This window comes from Pongo pygmaeus, chromosome 2, assembly GCF_028885625.2.
Source record: "Pongo pygmaeus isolate AG05252 chromosome 2, NHGRI_mPonPyg2-v2.0_pri, whole genome shotgun sequence".
In the NCBI taxonomy this organism is placed as follows: domain Eukaryota; kingdom Metazoa; phylum Chordata; class Mammalia; order Primates; family Hominidae; genus Pongo; species Pongo pygmaeus.
In genome coordinates, this window is record NC_085930.1 from 158,657,795 (window position 1) to 158,674,378 (window position 16,584).

Here is a 16,584-nt window from a genome sequence, read left to right on the forward strand (position 1 = left end):
ATCCAGCTCTACCACTTTGTATTTGCATGACCTTGGTCAGATTACTTAACATTTCTTAAGTCGCAGTTAACTTTGTAGAAGTGAGAGTTTGTGAAGGACTGTGTAGGGTAGTGGGTTAAGGGCTGGGGCTCTGTGGCCAGACTGCCTCGGTTAGAATCCTGGTTCTTCTAATTTACCAGAGCTAGTTATTTTCAACATTCTGTTGTCAATCTGTAAAATGAGGATGATAGTAATAGTGGCCTACTTTGTAGAGTTGTTGTTAGGATTAAATAAATTATTACCTGTAAAGTGCTTAGCATGATGTCTGTACATAATGAGTGCTCAATAATTGTTAGATATTTATTACTTTCTAAATTAAATTAAACCTTTTATTAAGGAAGCTGTCAAAAATAATTGATTAAGGAAAAGACCTTTTCAAAATAAGTGGACTCGAACTGTTATGTGGTAATCACTAAGAATGGGATTCTAGTGAGGAGTAACTATTTTCTACTTCAGATTTTTTTTTTTTTTTTTTTGAGATGGAGCCTTGCTGTGTTGCCCAAGCTGTTGTGCAGTGGCGCAATCTCGGCTCCCTGCAACATCTGTCTCCTGGATTCAAGCGACTCTCCTGCCTCAGCCTTGCAAGTAGCTGGGATTATAGGCATTTGCCGTCAGGCCTGGCTAATTTTTGTATTTTTAGTAGAGATGGGGTTTCAACATGTTGGCCTGGCTGGTCTTGAACTCCTGATCTCAGGTGATCTGCCCATCTCAGCCTCCCAAAGTGCTAGGATTACAGGCGTGAGCCACCGCATCCGGCCTACTACTTCAGATTTTTAAACAGTGAACATGCTTTAATTTTATGAGCATCACTCCCGTCCCTCCTTATACCAAAAACGTAAAGTACCTTTGTTAGTCTTGTTCACTGTAGGAACATTTTTTGTTTTAAACAATATGATTTTAAGAGGCAATATGAAACAATCCTTATTTTGCTGTTAAGGAAAGACAAAGCAGTTTCAAAAAGGGTTTCATTCAGTAACAAAACTTAATCCACATCTCAATGTTACAAGTACTGTAGTTCAAGCTAGATATTTTATTTCTATAATTTTAGCTATAATAGTGAAACTCTTAAGTAATAGGAAGAGATAAAATAATACTTTAGTATAGTTTGTAGATTCCTCTTTTCCTAATTTCAAAAGTACATTAAAAAATACTGCTTACACACATTAGTATTTGTCCTCGTTCTATTTCCATTGATCTAGATAAGTTACTTTATTTCACAGTGGCATCTTTGGCTGGGAGGAATTAAATGTTTTTCTCAAGTTCAACATTAACCTGATCATAGGTGAATTAAATCAATTAAACGTGTTTTAATTAAGAGATTAAATGATAGATTGTGATAATGGGTTTCAAAGCATTTTGTAACTCTAAAGTACTTAGTAAACTATGGAGTACTCTGCAAATATGAATTATTGTTGCAATGGGAAATCGCACTGAAGCAATTACCACATATACTTGATGGCCTCCAAGTACACTACTAGGATGATTATCCCAGCAATGACAGAATGTATAGGTTTAGTGACTGCATTTAGATGCTTGAATCACACAGTTTCCTGAGCTAATTACAAGCATACAGTGAGAGGCAAAGGTATAAGATGGACATGCTAAGACACTCAAGATAGGGTTCCAGTGGGATGCAAGAACCACACTACCTGAATCCTGGGTCACTTGTTGTAGTTTGTCCAGTCTTCCTGTATGCTGCATCAACTTTTCCTGCTGACAGTGTGGTACGGTTACTAGGACCTGAGTTGATGGTGAGCCAAGGGGACTTGACAGATGGAAGGTGTCTAGATCCAACATTTGCTTGCTCTACTGGAGAGATGCAAGGCAACTGGTCACAGCTATAATTGGCTGTGAAACTGTGGAGTTGCTTATCTGCATGCCTCTGGCAGATGACATAAGAGGCTAGGATAGCGTTAACCAATGGGTGTTTGATTCAGGGATGATGTAGCTATCAATCTGGATGTGTGACTTAATCCATGCTCTGTGAATACTTAAGGTTTACTTGATCCTTCCATCTTTTCTTATCTATATATAACGCTCTTGCTTTCTTCCTTTTTGTCTATCTTCAAACCATCCTTTGATCTATATGCAAAACAAATGTGCTCTTTTTTTTGTATTTATGTCCTACAGGTTGTGAACACCTACCTTAATTTCTAGTACATAATTTTCACTTGTGTTTCAAAAGTTACTTGTTCACTATCTATGCTGAGTTTCATCCATAGCCCTTGTTTCTGTTGCTCTCTGTATAGCAAATTGAGCATTATTAAATGATACAGCAAACTCTTCTCACAATTATTATCATTACTGTTATCTTCTAAAAGCACAAAGAACTTTTGTTTTGGTAAAAGACTAATAAATATTGTAGCATTGGAATCTATATCTGTGTGGAAGGGGGAAAGTTGTTAAAGAGTTTGAATACCTCCAGCTTTTTCCGTGTATGTATTTCATTGAATTTGGTCTTTTCAGTGTTCAACCCTGGATAAAAATGTTCGGCTTATACAAAATTGACATGCCTTAAAAATATGATATGATGCTGCTTCTTTCCAAAAAGAAAGTCATTTTTCATAGCTGGAGCCAGAAATGCTGTAAATTTCTTCCTGTAAATCAGACCTTTATAATACAGAGAAATTAAAATGGAACACTCCTCCTGGAAGATGATCTGTCTGGAAAATTCCTTGCTGGGAAATTGTCTATGGGAAAAACTCAGAAAACAGTAGGCTGAATTAGTGTTGCTGCTCAATAATAATATTTGAAATCAGAATCCAATTTAAGCAGTTGTGTATGTTGTAAATTGTATATATTCCTTCTATTTTAGTGGATGTACATTTACAAATTAAGTTTTATTTTGATAAGCTGTGATGGTAATCAGAATTGTCAAAATAATAATTATACATAATTTAATAAATCTTTGTTTTTAATGTTAATATATAAATTGGTCTTAACTTGAATATTTAAAATTTTATTTTTAGTATAACTTTGAAAATGCATCTCAGACATTTGATGACCTCCCTGCAAGATTTGGTTATAGACTTCCAGCTGAAGGTTTAAAGGTAAGATAGTTGGTAATACATTGTAAAGACACAAGGTATTTAATAAGGTGATTTTTATTGTTTCTTATTTAAAGAATGAAATCATTTCTTACTGTTTATTATTATAAAACCTATACATAGTCATTTGTGAAGGGTCAGATTATTCAAAAGATATCAGAAAGAAAGTGAAAATCACCTAGGATTGTATTATTCTGAACTAGCTGTGGTTAACATTTTGGTATATCACATTTCAGACCTGTTTTTTTAGGATACGTGCTATGCGTGTGTTTGTAGATATATGTATGTGTGGGTACATGTATATATATATGTATACACACATTTACATATATATGTAAATGCTTTCATATACAGTGAGTCTATATTTAACACTAATAGAAACATGCTATTTGGTTACCTACCTTTTTCTTTTAATTGTATGTTTTGATCATGTTTTTTCATGCTGATAGGTAAGGATTTACATTATTAATTGTAACAGCTGCATGGTTTTGCAATATCATGAAATAGTATGGATTTTGAACATTGCTTTAGTTTTTCATAGTGGATATTTAGGTTGTCTAGTTTTTACTATACAGTGCTACAATGAATGTTTTTGTCTTTGTGTATTCATCCATTTATCTCCATAGGATACATTTCCAAATGTAGAATTGCTTTATGGCATGAATGTTTAAAATTTTGTTCTGTATTTTCAGTTCTTCCTCCAAAAAGTTTGGAACAATTTAGAATTCCATCAATAACATCTGAGACTGTCTTTTTCCCCATACCCTCTTAAATACTAGATATTATCAAACTTTTGCTAATTTGATTTTAAAAAAATCTAATGAACTTAAACATATTTTTTGCTGTGCGTGTATGTGTGTGTGTGTGTGTGTGTGTGAGAGAGAGAGAGAGAGAGAATGGACTATTAATGCTCTTTGCCCAATTTGAAATTGAAGTGTCCTTGTGCTTTGTAAGAGTTCTTTATGTAGTGGAAGTATCAATTTATTGTTTGCCATATATGCTTCAGATTATCCCTTTTTCAGTTTTTCGTTTATCTTTTAATTTTTTTTAAGATTTCAAAAGTTTTGTTTATGTAGTTAAAAATTCTTCTTTTTCCTCTACCTCTGGGGGTTAGAAAGTCCTTTCTCGTTCCAAGATAATATTATTTTTTTGTTATATGAATACATGAAGTTGTGTGGATATGTACCACAGAATGTTTTCAGTTTATTCTAATTTTCTTAAAATTTCTCTCTTTTTTTTTTTTTAAGGTCAGGTTTCACTCTGTTGCCCAGACTGGAGTGCAGTGGCACAATCTTGGCTCACTGCAACGTCCGCCTTCTGGGCTCAAGTGATCCTCCCATCTCACCCTCCCGAGTGACTGAGACTAAGTGTGCACCACCATGCCCGGCTAGTTTTTGTATTTTTATGTAGATATGGGGTTTCGCCATGTTGCCCAGGCTGGTCTTGAACTCCTGAGCTCAAGTGATCCGCCCACCTCAGCCTCCCAAAGTACTGGTATTTCAGGCATGAGCCACTGTGCCTAGCCAGAATTTCTTAGTAAGATATCACAAACCTATTATTCTTAATTAGGATGGCAGACACCTCTGGGAGGGGCATTCAACTTTTAAATGATTTTAAAAAATTCATAGCATTGTATGACTATTTCTCATAAAAATATTTCAACCGAAAAGAAATATACATAAGAAAAAGGAAACACCTTCTTTTATTCTTTCCTTACCTATATGTAGCAGTCACACTTCCCTCTTCAGAGTTAAATATTATCAGTGATTTTACAGGCCTTCAGATCCTTTTCTGAACATGTAATGCTTTTTCGTTCTTTTTTGTTCATAAACTAATGAACATGTATAGTTCATAAATGGTTATCATTTGTATATATGAAAAGTTTCTTAATTCTTACAATGGAATCCGCTCTAGCTAGTTTTACCCAGAAAGGGATTTATTAAGGGATAAAGATGTTCAGAGTATCATAGCCTGGACAGGCAGTTTCTAAACTGTTTCAGGAATAAAACCCAGAACCACCTTGCAGGACTGGCTTTATAGATGAGTGGTGCAGCCAATGGACCCTCACACCACGTTATTTTTTCTCTCATCAGGAAGCCTTTGTGGTTTTACCTCACAACATTCGGCCTCTTCTGCCACCCAAGCTAATCAAAGAGTTACCCTTTTTCAGACTGTTTCCTTACATGTCTACTTCCAAATCCAACACTTGGATTTTTCTGATTGATAGACTTTTGGCCACATAGTTACTTGCTACATATTTTGGTGAAATACCTAGCTATGAGGAAGACTGGGAAATACAGTATAGGGTTTTTTTTGTTGTTATTTTTGTTGTTTTAGCCTACTTTGGGAAGGTGGAATGCGTAGTGGGTTCAGAAAATTTGGAGCACCATGAGTGACAGATGTCTACTGCAATAATTACCCTGCAAGGCTAGGCTGGGTGCAGTGGCTCACATCTGCAGTCCCAGCACTTTGGGAGGCCAAGGCAGGTAGATCACTTGAGGTCAGGAGACCAGCCTGAGCAACATGGTGAAACCCTGTCTCTACCAAAAAATACAAAAAGTAGCTGGGCATGGTGGCGCAAGCCTGTGGTCTCAGCTACTTGGGAGGCTGAGGTGGGAGAATCACTGGAACCCAGGAAGGTGAGGCTGCAGTGAGCCGAGATCATGCCATTTTGCGCTCCAGCCTGGGTGACAGAGTGAGACCTTGTCTCAAAAATAAAAATAAATAAATAATTACTCTGCAGTTTGATTCCCCTACTTCTTCTGTTTTAGAGCTCTTTCCACAGCGGCATCTATAAATCTAGTATGTTCCTGTTAAGCACTGCATGGTGTTCTGTGATATGAATGATCATAGTTTATTAGTAATTTCCTCTTAAAAAATACATATATATGTATTTTTACATTTATGTATTAAAAAATACATATATGTATCTTTACATTTATGTGTTAAAAATACATATATACACATATATGTGTGTATATACATATATGTGTATATATACACGTGTATATATGTGTATATATATGTGTGTATATATATGTCTGTATATATGTATATATACATATATATATATGTATTTTTTTTCCCCCAAAGTTGTTATTTCTCTAGGATAGAGGTCTGGAAGTAGAACTGATGAAACCAAATGGTATATACATCTAAAAGTTTCATAGATACTGCCAAATTACCTTTGCAAAGGCTGTGCTAATTTATTCCCATTAACACTGTAGGAGAATACTTATCTCCCTATACTCTTGCCAACACTGGATATTATCAGTTTTTTTAACTCTTGCCAATCTGATGGGCAAAAGTATTATCTTGTTTTAATTTGCATTTCTCTGATTACTAATGATGATCTGGCAACCTTTCTTTCATTCTACTATAAGGAGTCAGACTATTCTTTCTCACTGAAGAATAGTCTTCTATTTCTGCTGAATAAGCTTATTTTAAAGAGCTCCATTAATTCTCGATAAGCATAATTTTATTGGTGCTCCTCAATTACTATGCTACTGTAAATTTGGTTTACATTTAAAAGATATGTTGATGAATTTGTTTATTCACTGCCTGACCAAAAAAAAAAAAATGGTGTTAGATATCTGTCTGCTTTTTACACTGTGACAATATAGGGCAAGAAGAGAAGTGAAATATTCTAACAAAATTATCGGATTATTATGGGTAGTTTTTATAGTTGCGTGACTGGTTTTGCCATTGCCCAGAATCAGAATTTAAAATGCCAGCCATACGAAGACTTACATTTGTTTACAAGGACTTGATAATAATGAAGTGAGGTAGCTCACTATAGTATAATGTCTGTAAAACCAATTAAATAAATATGTTAAAAATATAACTAATTTAAAAATATAATATGGTTATTAAGAGACTTAGCTGAAAAATACCTTTTTTTTTTTTTTTTTGAGACAGAGTCTCGCCCCTGTTGCCCAGCCTGGTGTGCAGTGGCATGATCATAGCTCACTGAAACCACCAACTGCTGGGCTCAAGCCATCCTCCCACCTCAGGCTCCTGTGTAGCTAGGACTATAGGAGTGTGCTACTGTGCCTGGCTAATTTTTAAATTTTTTAGGAATGGAATCTTGCTATGTTTCCCAGGCTGGTTGTGAACCCCTGCCTTCAAGCAATCCTCCTGCTTTGGCCTCCTAAAGTGATGGGATTATAGGCATGAGCTACTGCACCTGGCCAAAATATCTTAATTTTTTTTTTGAGACGGAGTCTCACTTTGTCACCCAGGCTGGAGTGCAGTGGCTCGATCTCGGCTCACTGCAAGCTCTGGCCTCCTGGGTTCACGCCATTCTCCTGCTTCAGCCTCCCGAGTAGCTGGGACTACAGGTGCCCGCCACTACGCCTGGCTAATTTTTTTGTATTTTTAGTAGAGATGGGGTTTCACCGTGTTAGCCAGGATGATCTCAATCTTCTGACCTCATGATCCACCCGCCTTGGCCTCCCAAAGTGCTGGGACAGGCGTGAGCCACCGTGCCCGGCCCAAAATATCTTACTTTTAAACTCTGTCCGGAAAGTTTAGGTGAGATAGTTTTTGTAGTTCTAATTTATGTTCTATATTTTGTAGCTTTTATAACATCCCTGGATTCCATCAGAATCATTTATAAGACGTCAGATATAACATATCAGTTGAAATTCTGTTTGCATTCTATTTATATATGCCCCAATATTAGGTTAATTGTATTTAAAGCCTTTTTCTGTCCTCTCCTGTATTTTAAAAAATACTATTCAAGTATAAGAAAATGGGAAAGCCAAGGAATCTTGAGCTATTTGAACTTTAATGCAAAAATGTAAATCTTTTCCTGGATCAAAATATGGCACATCAGTGTTACAGAAGTTTTAAAAGAAAGATTTTATTTTTGTATCTAGGTAAGTCCTGTGTTTGTAGTTTTATATTTTAATTGGCTGTTTAGGAAGTTACCTTTTCCAGACAACCTTTTTAGACCTTGTAACCTTTGAGTACCATTAGTAATTAGTTTACAGTTCATTTGAACAGTATATTTATATGTTTTGGCAAAATTCAGGACGATACAACTGTTCTTTTTGGAAAACACATTTTGTCTTTGAAAAGATAAATAATGTTACTTAGCAGTATAAATATACTTTCCTGTCCTCAAAAAATTGGTAAAGATTACCTTTCCCCATCCCCTTCCTCCACTCTATGCTTAGGAGGCCAAGAATTATTATTGTATAATGTAACATACGACTCTATTTTTACTTTTTTCAAATGGATAACCAAGTATTAAAGAATCATTATTGAGTAGTTGCTATGGTTTGGATATGGTTTTTTCGTCCCCACCAAATCACATGTTGAAATTTGATCCCCATTGTGGGGGTGTTGGGAGATGGGGCCCAGTGGGAGGTGTTTGGGTCATGGGGGCAGATCCCTCGTGAATGGCTTGATGCCATTCTCTCTCTGGCTAGATGGAATTAGTTCTAATGGAATAGATGAGTTCCCTCAAGAGTGGGTTGTTATAAAGCCAGGACACCGCTTAGGTTTGGTCCCTCTTCACATATGCCCACTTCTCCTTTGGCCTTCTCCGTCATGTTTTGATGCAGCCCTCACCAGAAGCTGAGCAGGTGCCAGTGCCATGCTTCTTAAACAGCCTGCACAACCATGAGCTAAATAAAACTCCTTCCTTTATAAATAACCTGCCTCAGGTGTGCTGTTATAGAAACACAAAATAGACCAAGACAGTAGTCAAGACTTTACATGTAGATTTGTAATGCTAGCAAGCAAGGTTTCTTGCTATACTTTTTATTATCAGTATAATTGGAATAATTTAGTTACACATTGATGGCCAGTCTCAGGAGAATCAAGCTTCTCCAGATTTCTTGTTTCTATATTTTTAGGAAGTGCCTTGATAGGTGGAGGAGATAATGATTATTAAAAAATTGAAAACAAGATTTATCTCTGAGAAGGAAGCTTTGATCAGTAAGCCAAGTGTCAGATTATCTGAGTATAATTATCAATGGCAAATCTCATTTTCAGCAACACAACTTTTGGGCTAGATTTGCCATGATCCACATATACTGTGTTTTGTAACCTGGTAGTCAGGGTATATTCTTTATGTTGAAGAGGAAGAAGATAGAAGAGATGAAGATCATGGGATGCGGATTTGTCCTAGACTATGCTGTTCCTACTATCCAGAACAAAGTTGCAAATAAGCAGTTTTTCTTATATGATGTGTAATTTATTTCCCCTCATCATTATTCATTAAATTAGTGCCCTATATCATCACCAGTTAATTTTCCACAAACTAGGCTTGTTCTTTGAAAGTTAATTTACTAGTTAATTTCAAAATTCTTATTACAGGAAATGATTTTGTTTAATATAAAGTCTTGAGATTAGAAGAGAGTTTTTTTCCCTGGTGAAGGAAAATGCAAACATTGCAAAGAAATGTGGTTGTTTGGATGTTTTATTTATTCTACTTCCTTTGCCTGCTTTCTTTGCAGGAAAGAAGCTCAGTGCCACTTAGTATATTTTTCCTCTCAGAACACTTACACAGTTTTGTGATGTGAAGAAAGCCTTGGTTAAGGCTCAATGTGCTGGACTTCCTCACCCTTATGTTACAGTATCACCCTCAGTTTGTAAACTAAAACAAAGGTCAGAGTTCCTTTTTCAAAGGATAAATAAAGAAATAGCATTGTCAAAATAAAGAGTAAAACCATCTGGTTATACATGAAATAAGAATTCTAACATCTAAGGACATTTTCAAATGCACATAGTTAGATGATATAAAAAGAATACTTTTGTAGTGAATTTTGAGCTTCTAAAATAAACCCTTCCCTCTTAATTTCAAAAAGTAATGGTTGCTTATTCATTTATTAAATGAAGCAGGAATATAGCATTTCATTTGATTTAGAAAATAATTATTTCATCATGGCAAATTATCACTTAGAGAAGAGGGGAGATAAAGACACACACACAGAGAGGAAGTCAAAGGAGGCTCAGGTTTTTGATTTAATAAATCAACACACTCCCTTCATTTTCTCATTGCATTACTGGGCATCTTTTTTGTTCACTTAGTAGTTTTTATTAGATTTTCTTACTGGCTTTCTAAGTTCAATATGGCAAAAGACTAATTTTTTATTCTTCTGCTCATGAAAAAATATTTTTCTCATTAGAAGAGTGATATATGCTCACCATTAAAATTAAGATGATATAGATATGAACAAGAATATGGCTCATGGAGTAGAATTGGTGTAATTAAAATGACCATACTGCCTAAAGCAGTCTACAGATTCAATGAAATTTCTTTCAAAATATCAATGTCATTTTTCACAGAAATAGAAAAAACTATCCTAAAATTTATATGGAACCAGAAAAGACCTCAAATAACCAAAGAAATCCTGAACAAAAAGAACAAAGCCGGAGACATCACACTACCTGACATCAAAATATATTACAAGGCAACCAGGTGTGGTGGCTCACACCTGTAATCCCAGCACTTGGGGAGCCTGAGGCGGGTGGAGCATTTGAGGTCAGGAGTTCGAGACCAGCCTGACCAACATGGTGAAACCCCGTCTCTACTAAAAATACAAAAATTAGCCGGGCATGGTGGTGGGCACCTGTAGTCCCAGCTACTTGGGAGGCTGAGGCAGGAGAATCACTTGAACGGAGATGCAGGTTGCAGTGAGCTGAGATCATGCCACTGCACCCCAGCCTGGGCAACAGAGAGAGACTCCATCTACAAAAAAAAAAAAATATATATATATATATGTATATATAATGTGTATATATAATGTATTTATACATATATATACAAACACATATATACATATTATGCACACACATATATATAACAAAGCTATAAGAACCAAAACAGTATGATATTGATATAAAAACAGACACATTGATATAAAAACAGAGCATCCTGTATATCTGCTACCTAGAGGTTAATATTTTACTTTTTTTTGAAAGAAGAAATAAAATATTACAGACACTACTGAAACATCCTTTTTATCCTACCATATTCTGTTCCCTTACCTCGCTCCTTATAGATGATCATTATCCTGAAACTTATGTGTATCTTTCTCATTTATGTTATAAAACATATATATATATTTTTTCTACCATATATATATCTATAAACGTTGTGCTTCCATTTAAATTTTCTTTGCTCTGGTTTTAAAACTTGCTTTTTCATCTAACACTATATTTGAAATTTTTGTTATTACATATTTCTAATTCATTTTAACTGTTGCATACTGCATTTTATGAATATACCACAATTTATTTTTTCATTCATTTGCTGGTAGATGCCAGTTTTTTACTTTCTTTTTTAGTGAACATCTTTTAAATATGTCTCCTTGTATACATCATAACTAGATGCCAATTCACACTCATCAAATTAGTAAAAGTATGAGTCTAACAATATCCACAACTGGCAAGGATATGAAACCAGGTACTTTTATATACTGCTGGTATAAAAGAATGTCCAGCCACTTTGATGAGTTTAGTAATATCTCCCTTCTTCTGTAAGTGATAAGTAATAAAATAATTCATTATATTTTACATTTGATATATTCGCTGTTTCATGAAATAAATGAATGAGTAATCATCACCTTTGAAATTAACAGAATAACTAATGACAGTACCCTTATTAAGGTATTGTAATTGTTCTCCCTACTTTTGTTTGCCTGCACTATCCCTTCTTGCCAGTTGCCATTCTCTTTGAATTCTGAATACTGAAATAATTCCTCTAGTTAGGATCTGACCATTTCCATCATTATGATCCCTTTAATCAGATTGATAAGCAAATTGTATCAACTTTAATTAACCTGGTTGTGTTCAACTATAAACTGAGTTATAATGACAAATTGCAAATGGCAAGTGCTGTGGTAAGTAATGAATGAGTGAGGGTCTTTTTTGTTGTTGTGGTTGTGTTTGTTATGTTTTGGAAAACAGTATGTTTTTTGTTTCATTACCAAAGAATTCCTCTTAGTCTTGATTCTTTTTTTTTTTTTTTAAGACAGACTCACTCTGTCACCCAGGCTGGAGTGCAATGGTGCAGTCTCAGCTCACTGCAACCTACGCCTCCTGGGTTCAAGCAATTGTCGTGCCTCAGCTTCCTGCGTAGCTGGGATTACAGGCGTGTACCACCACGCCTGGCTAATTTTTGTATTTTTAGTAGAGACAGGGTTTCACCATATTGGCTAGGCTGCTCTTGAACTCGTGACCTCAGGTGATCTCCCTGCCTCGGCCTCCCAAAGTACTGGGATTATAGGTGTGAGCCACCACACCTGGCCTACATTTGTTTATAATACCAAAGGAGAATTTTTCTGATGCCTGTTAAGTTTTCATGGATTTACTTTTTGTATTTGTTTCTGAACTCTTGCTGTCAAAGATTTTGTTAAGAATTCTGTAGTTATTACATTTAACCTCTTTATGTTTTTACAGGATTTGTCAAATACTATAGAATATGAATTATGCATAAATATTGTTTACTGGGTTGTACTGATTATGTGGCAATTGTAGAGGACATGCATTGCTAGTGTAAGCACAATCCACTTAGAAGTCTTGTTTTTAGAGAAATTATTTTGTTGCATGTAGCTAGAATGGCAATGTTTGATTGGAATTTTTTTTTTTTTTTTTTTTTTTTAGAATGATGATGTGGTTGTAGTATTAGTATGAATGTAACTACTGTAGTTTGGATATTTGATCCTTATGTTGAAATCTGATCCCTAGTGTTGGAGGTGAGGCACAATGGGAGGTTGTTTGGGTCAGGGAAGTGGATCCCTCATGAATGGCTTGGTTACTGCTGCCGTAATGAATGAATTCTCACTCTTAGTTGCTGTGCGAGCTAGTTGTTCAAGAGTCTGGCCTCTCTCTTCTCTCTCATTATGTGATCTCTTCTCACGCAGGTTCCCCTTCACCTTCCACCATGCATGGGTGGAAGCAGGCCATCAGAAACAGATGCTGGTGCCATGCCTTTTGTGTGTATGTGTGTGTGTGTGTGTGTTTTCTTGTATAGCCTGCAGAACTATGAGCCAAATAAACCTCTTTACAAATTACCCAGCCTCAGGTATTCCTTTATAGCAATATAAACGCACCAAGACAGTAACATCAATTAAAAGGCATTGTTCTCCAGAATGCACATTCATTTTGTTTTCTAAAATGTCAAGGTATCATATCCATTGAGTGAACACACATTATCTGTGTGTACCAAATGAGAGGCACACACCAGATGACCTTTTCTTCATAAAGCTGGAGTATCATAAAATCAAAATCCTGACAAATCAGTACTGTGTTAAGTAAAAGAAAACTGAAGGTTATAATCATTAAATGTTTGCCAATTATGCTATTGTTATTAAGAACTAAATTTGATAAAGACAAAAAGAATGTCAACTGGTCTTTTATGATTTCCCTTTGCTTAAATCTCTCCATATCAGCTCAAATAAAAAAGAAATTATTGATCGTATTTCCTAGCTTTATTCTGGATACTATGATTTGTTGCCATCCCTCCCTCCTTTTTTCTTTTAATGTCAAGGTCACTAGCAAACTATTTATGTCTGCAGATTAATTTGAAGTAGTAAACTTTGGGAGAAGATATTTATTAATTTATATGTAAATGAAATTTTATTTGCAATCAGGTTATTCTGATGATATAAAGAAAGTTATAGTGGATGTTTAATAAGATATATTGTATTTAGATGGGACAACCAAAATTCCAAAACCAGGAGAAGAAAAATTAGGCATTTGGAGTATATTTCTCCTTAACCAGTGTGATCTAAGAAATAAAAAAAAAATAAAAACAAGCATCTCCATAAAAGTGTCTTTTCTGGCTGTCTGCAGAAGTGGTACTTATCAGTTGTTACAGTAGACTGGAGCCTGTGCAAAGGGGCTAACCCTTTCAACACATTCATGAAACTTCTTTCTAGATGTTTTGGTGATATAGATATAGATATAGATATAGATATATAACAGACATTATGTTTGTTGTAATAATCATCAACATTAATAGTAAAAACAGGAATATTTAAGATATAACCTCAAAAGCTGTCTTGTTCATTGACCAGCCCTATACCCTCCTGTTTCGTTTTTTTGAGAGAGAGGGTCTCACTCTCTTTCTCAAGATGAAGTGCAGTGGCATGATCGTGGCTCACTGCAGCCTTCCATTCCTGGGCTCAAGCAATCCTCCTACTTTAGCCTCCCAAGTAGTTGGGACCAGAGGCATGCACCACCACAGCCAGCTAATTTTTGTATTTTTTGTGTATTTTGTATTTTTGTAATTTTGTATTTTTCTGTATACAAAAAAATTGGAATAGATGATCTTTCTTTCTATCTACTAATTTTGGGTTGCATTTGGTGTTGTTTTTCTAGTTCCTTGAGGTTCATTGTTAGGTGGTTTATTTGAAATCTTTATGCTTTTTTGATATAAGCATTTGTTACAGGAAAGGGGTCCCGATCTAGACCCCAAGAGAGAGTTCTTGGATCTCGTGCAAGAAAGAATTCAGAGTGAGTCTATAGAGTAAAGTGAAAGCAAGTTTATTAGGAAAATAAGGGAATAAAAAATGGCTACTCCATAGACAGAGCAGCCCAGAGGGCTCCTGGTTGGCCATTTTTATGATTATTTCTTATGATATGCCAAACAAGGGGTGGGATTATTTCTGCCTTCCCTTTTTAGATCATATAGGGTAATTTCCTGACGTTGTCATGACATCTGTAAACTGTCATGGCACTGGTGGTGCTACAGGAAGGGGATCCTGATCCAGACCCCAAGAGAGGGTCCTTGGATCTCACACAAGAAAGAATTCAGGGCGAGTCTGCAGTGCAAAGTGAAAGCAAGTTTATTAAGAAAGTAAAGGAATAAAAGAATGACTACTCCATAGACAGAACAGCCTGGAGGGCTGCTGGTTGCCCATTGTTATGATTATTTCTTGATGATATGCTAAACAAGGGGTAGATTATTTATGCCTCCCCTTTTTAGACCATATAGGTAACTTCCTGAAGTTGCCATGGCATTTGTAAAGTGTCATGGTGCTGGTGGGAGTGTAGCAGTGAGGAAGACCAGAGGTCATTCTTATCACCATCTTGGTTTTGGTGGATTTTAGCTGACTTCTTTACTGTAACCTATTTTATCAGCAAGGTCTTTATGACCTGTGTCTAGTGCTGACCTCTTATCTCATTCTGTGACTTAGAATGCTTTAACCATCTGGGAATGCAGCCTAGTAGGTCTCAGTCTCATTTTACCCAGCTCCTATTCAAGATGGAGTTGCTTTGGTTCAGACACCTCTGACACATTTATTACTATAAACTTCCCTCTTAATACTGCTTTTGCTGTATCCCATATATTTTGGTATGTAGTAGTTTCATTTTCATTTGTTTCAGGAAATTTTAAATTTCTTTTCTTAATTTCTTTATTCACCCATTGGTTATTCAGGAACATTTTGTTTACTTGCCATGTATTTGTGAAGTTCCCAAGGTTCTTCTTGTTATTGTAGTCTATTGTGGCCAGAAAAGATAGTGGTATGATTGCTACTTTTTGAATTTTTCAGACTTGTTTTGTGGCCTAAGATATGGTATATTCTGAAAATGTTCCATGTGCTGATAAAAATAATGTCTTTTCTGTAACTGTTGGGTGAGATGTTCTGTAAATGTCAGGACCTTTCGGTTATTGATTCTTTGTTGATTTTCTGTCTGGATGATCTGTACATTTCTGAAAGTGGTGTGCTAAAGTTCCCTACTATTATTGTATTGTAGTCTGTCTCTCCCTTTGGATCTGTTTATGTTTGCTGCATATACTTGGCTGCCCCATATTGGATGCATAAATAGTTATAATTGTTATATCATCTTGCAGAATTGACCCCTTTATCATATATAGTGACCTTCCTTGTCTCTTTTTTTTTTTTTTTTTTTTTTTTTGAGACGGAGTCTTGCTCTGTCGCCCAGGCTGGAATGCAGTGGCCCTATCTCGGCTCACTGCAAGCTCCACCTCCCAGGTTCATGCCATTCTCCTGCCTCAGCCTCCTTAGTAGCTGGGACTACAGGCGCCCATCACCACGCCTGGCTAATTTTTTTGTATTTTTAGTAGAGACGGGGTTTCATGTGTTAGCCAGGATGGTGTCGATCTCTTGACCTCATGATCCACCCGCCTTGGCCTCCCAAAGTGCTGGGATTACAGGCGTGAGCCACCGCGCCTGGCCCCTTGTCTCTTTTTACACTGTTTGATGATTTGTAGTCTGATTTATCTGATAGAAGTATAGCTACTACTGGAATTTCATTTTTCACTCTTCACTTTTGGGCTATGTGTATCTTTATAGGTGAAATGGTTTTTTTGTAAGCAGCATAGTATTGGGTCTTGTTTCTTTATCCATCCACCCATTCTGTGCCTTTTAATTGGAGAATGGATTCCATTTACGTTTAGTGTTATTGATGAGTTAGGACTTTTACTGCCATTTTGTTGATTGTTTTTTGTATTGTAATTTTTCTCTTCCTTTCTTACTGTCTTCCTTTGTGGTTAAGTGATTTTCTCTGATAGTAC

At 35.9% G+C, this 16,584-nt stretch overlaps 1 protein-coding gene across 6 annotated transcripts in view; it reads left to right on the forward strand.

Annotated features, from left to right (window-relative positions):
* Window positions 1-16,584, forward strand: part of RNF13 (ring finger protein 13) — a 166,184-nt gene that overhangs the window by 37,684 nt on the left and 111,916 nt on the right. For all 6 annotated transcript variants that reach the window (XM_063662338.1, XM_063662336.1, XM_063662340.1 and 3 more), the window contains one exon: window positions 3,009-3,089. Coding sequence is in view for 3 of the 6 variants with exons in the window: in XM_063662336.1 (XP_063518406.1) it covers window positions 3,009-3,089 (81 nt within the window). In the remaining 3 variants the exon portion in view is untranslated. The remainder of the gene's footprint in view (window positions 1-3,008; window positions 3,090-16,584) is intronic.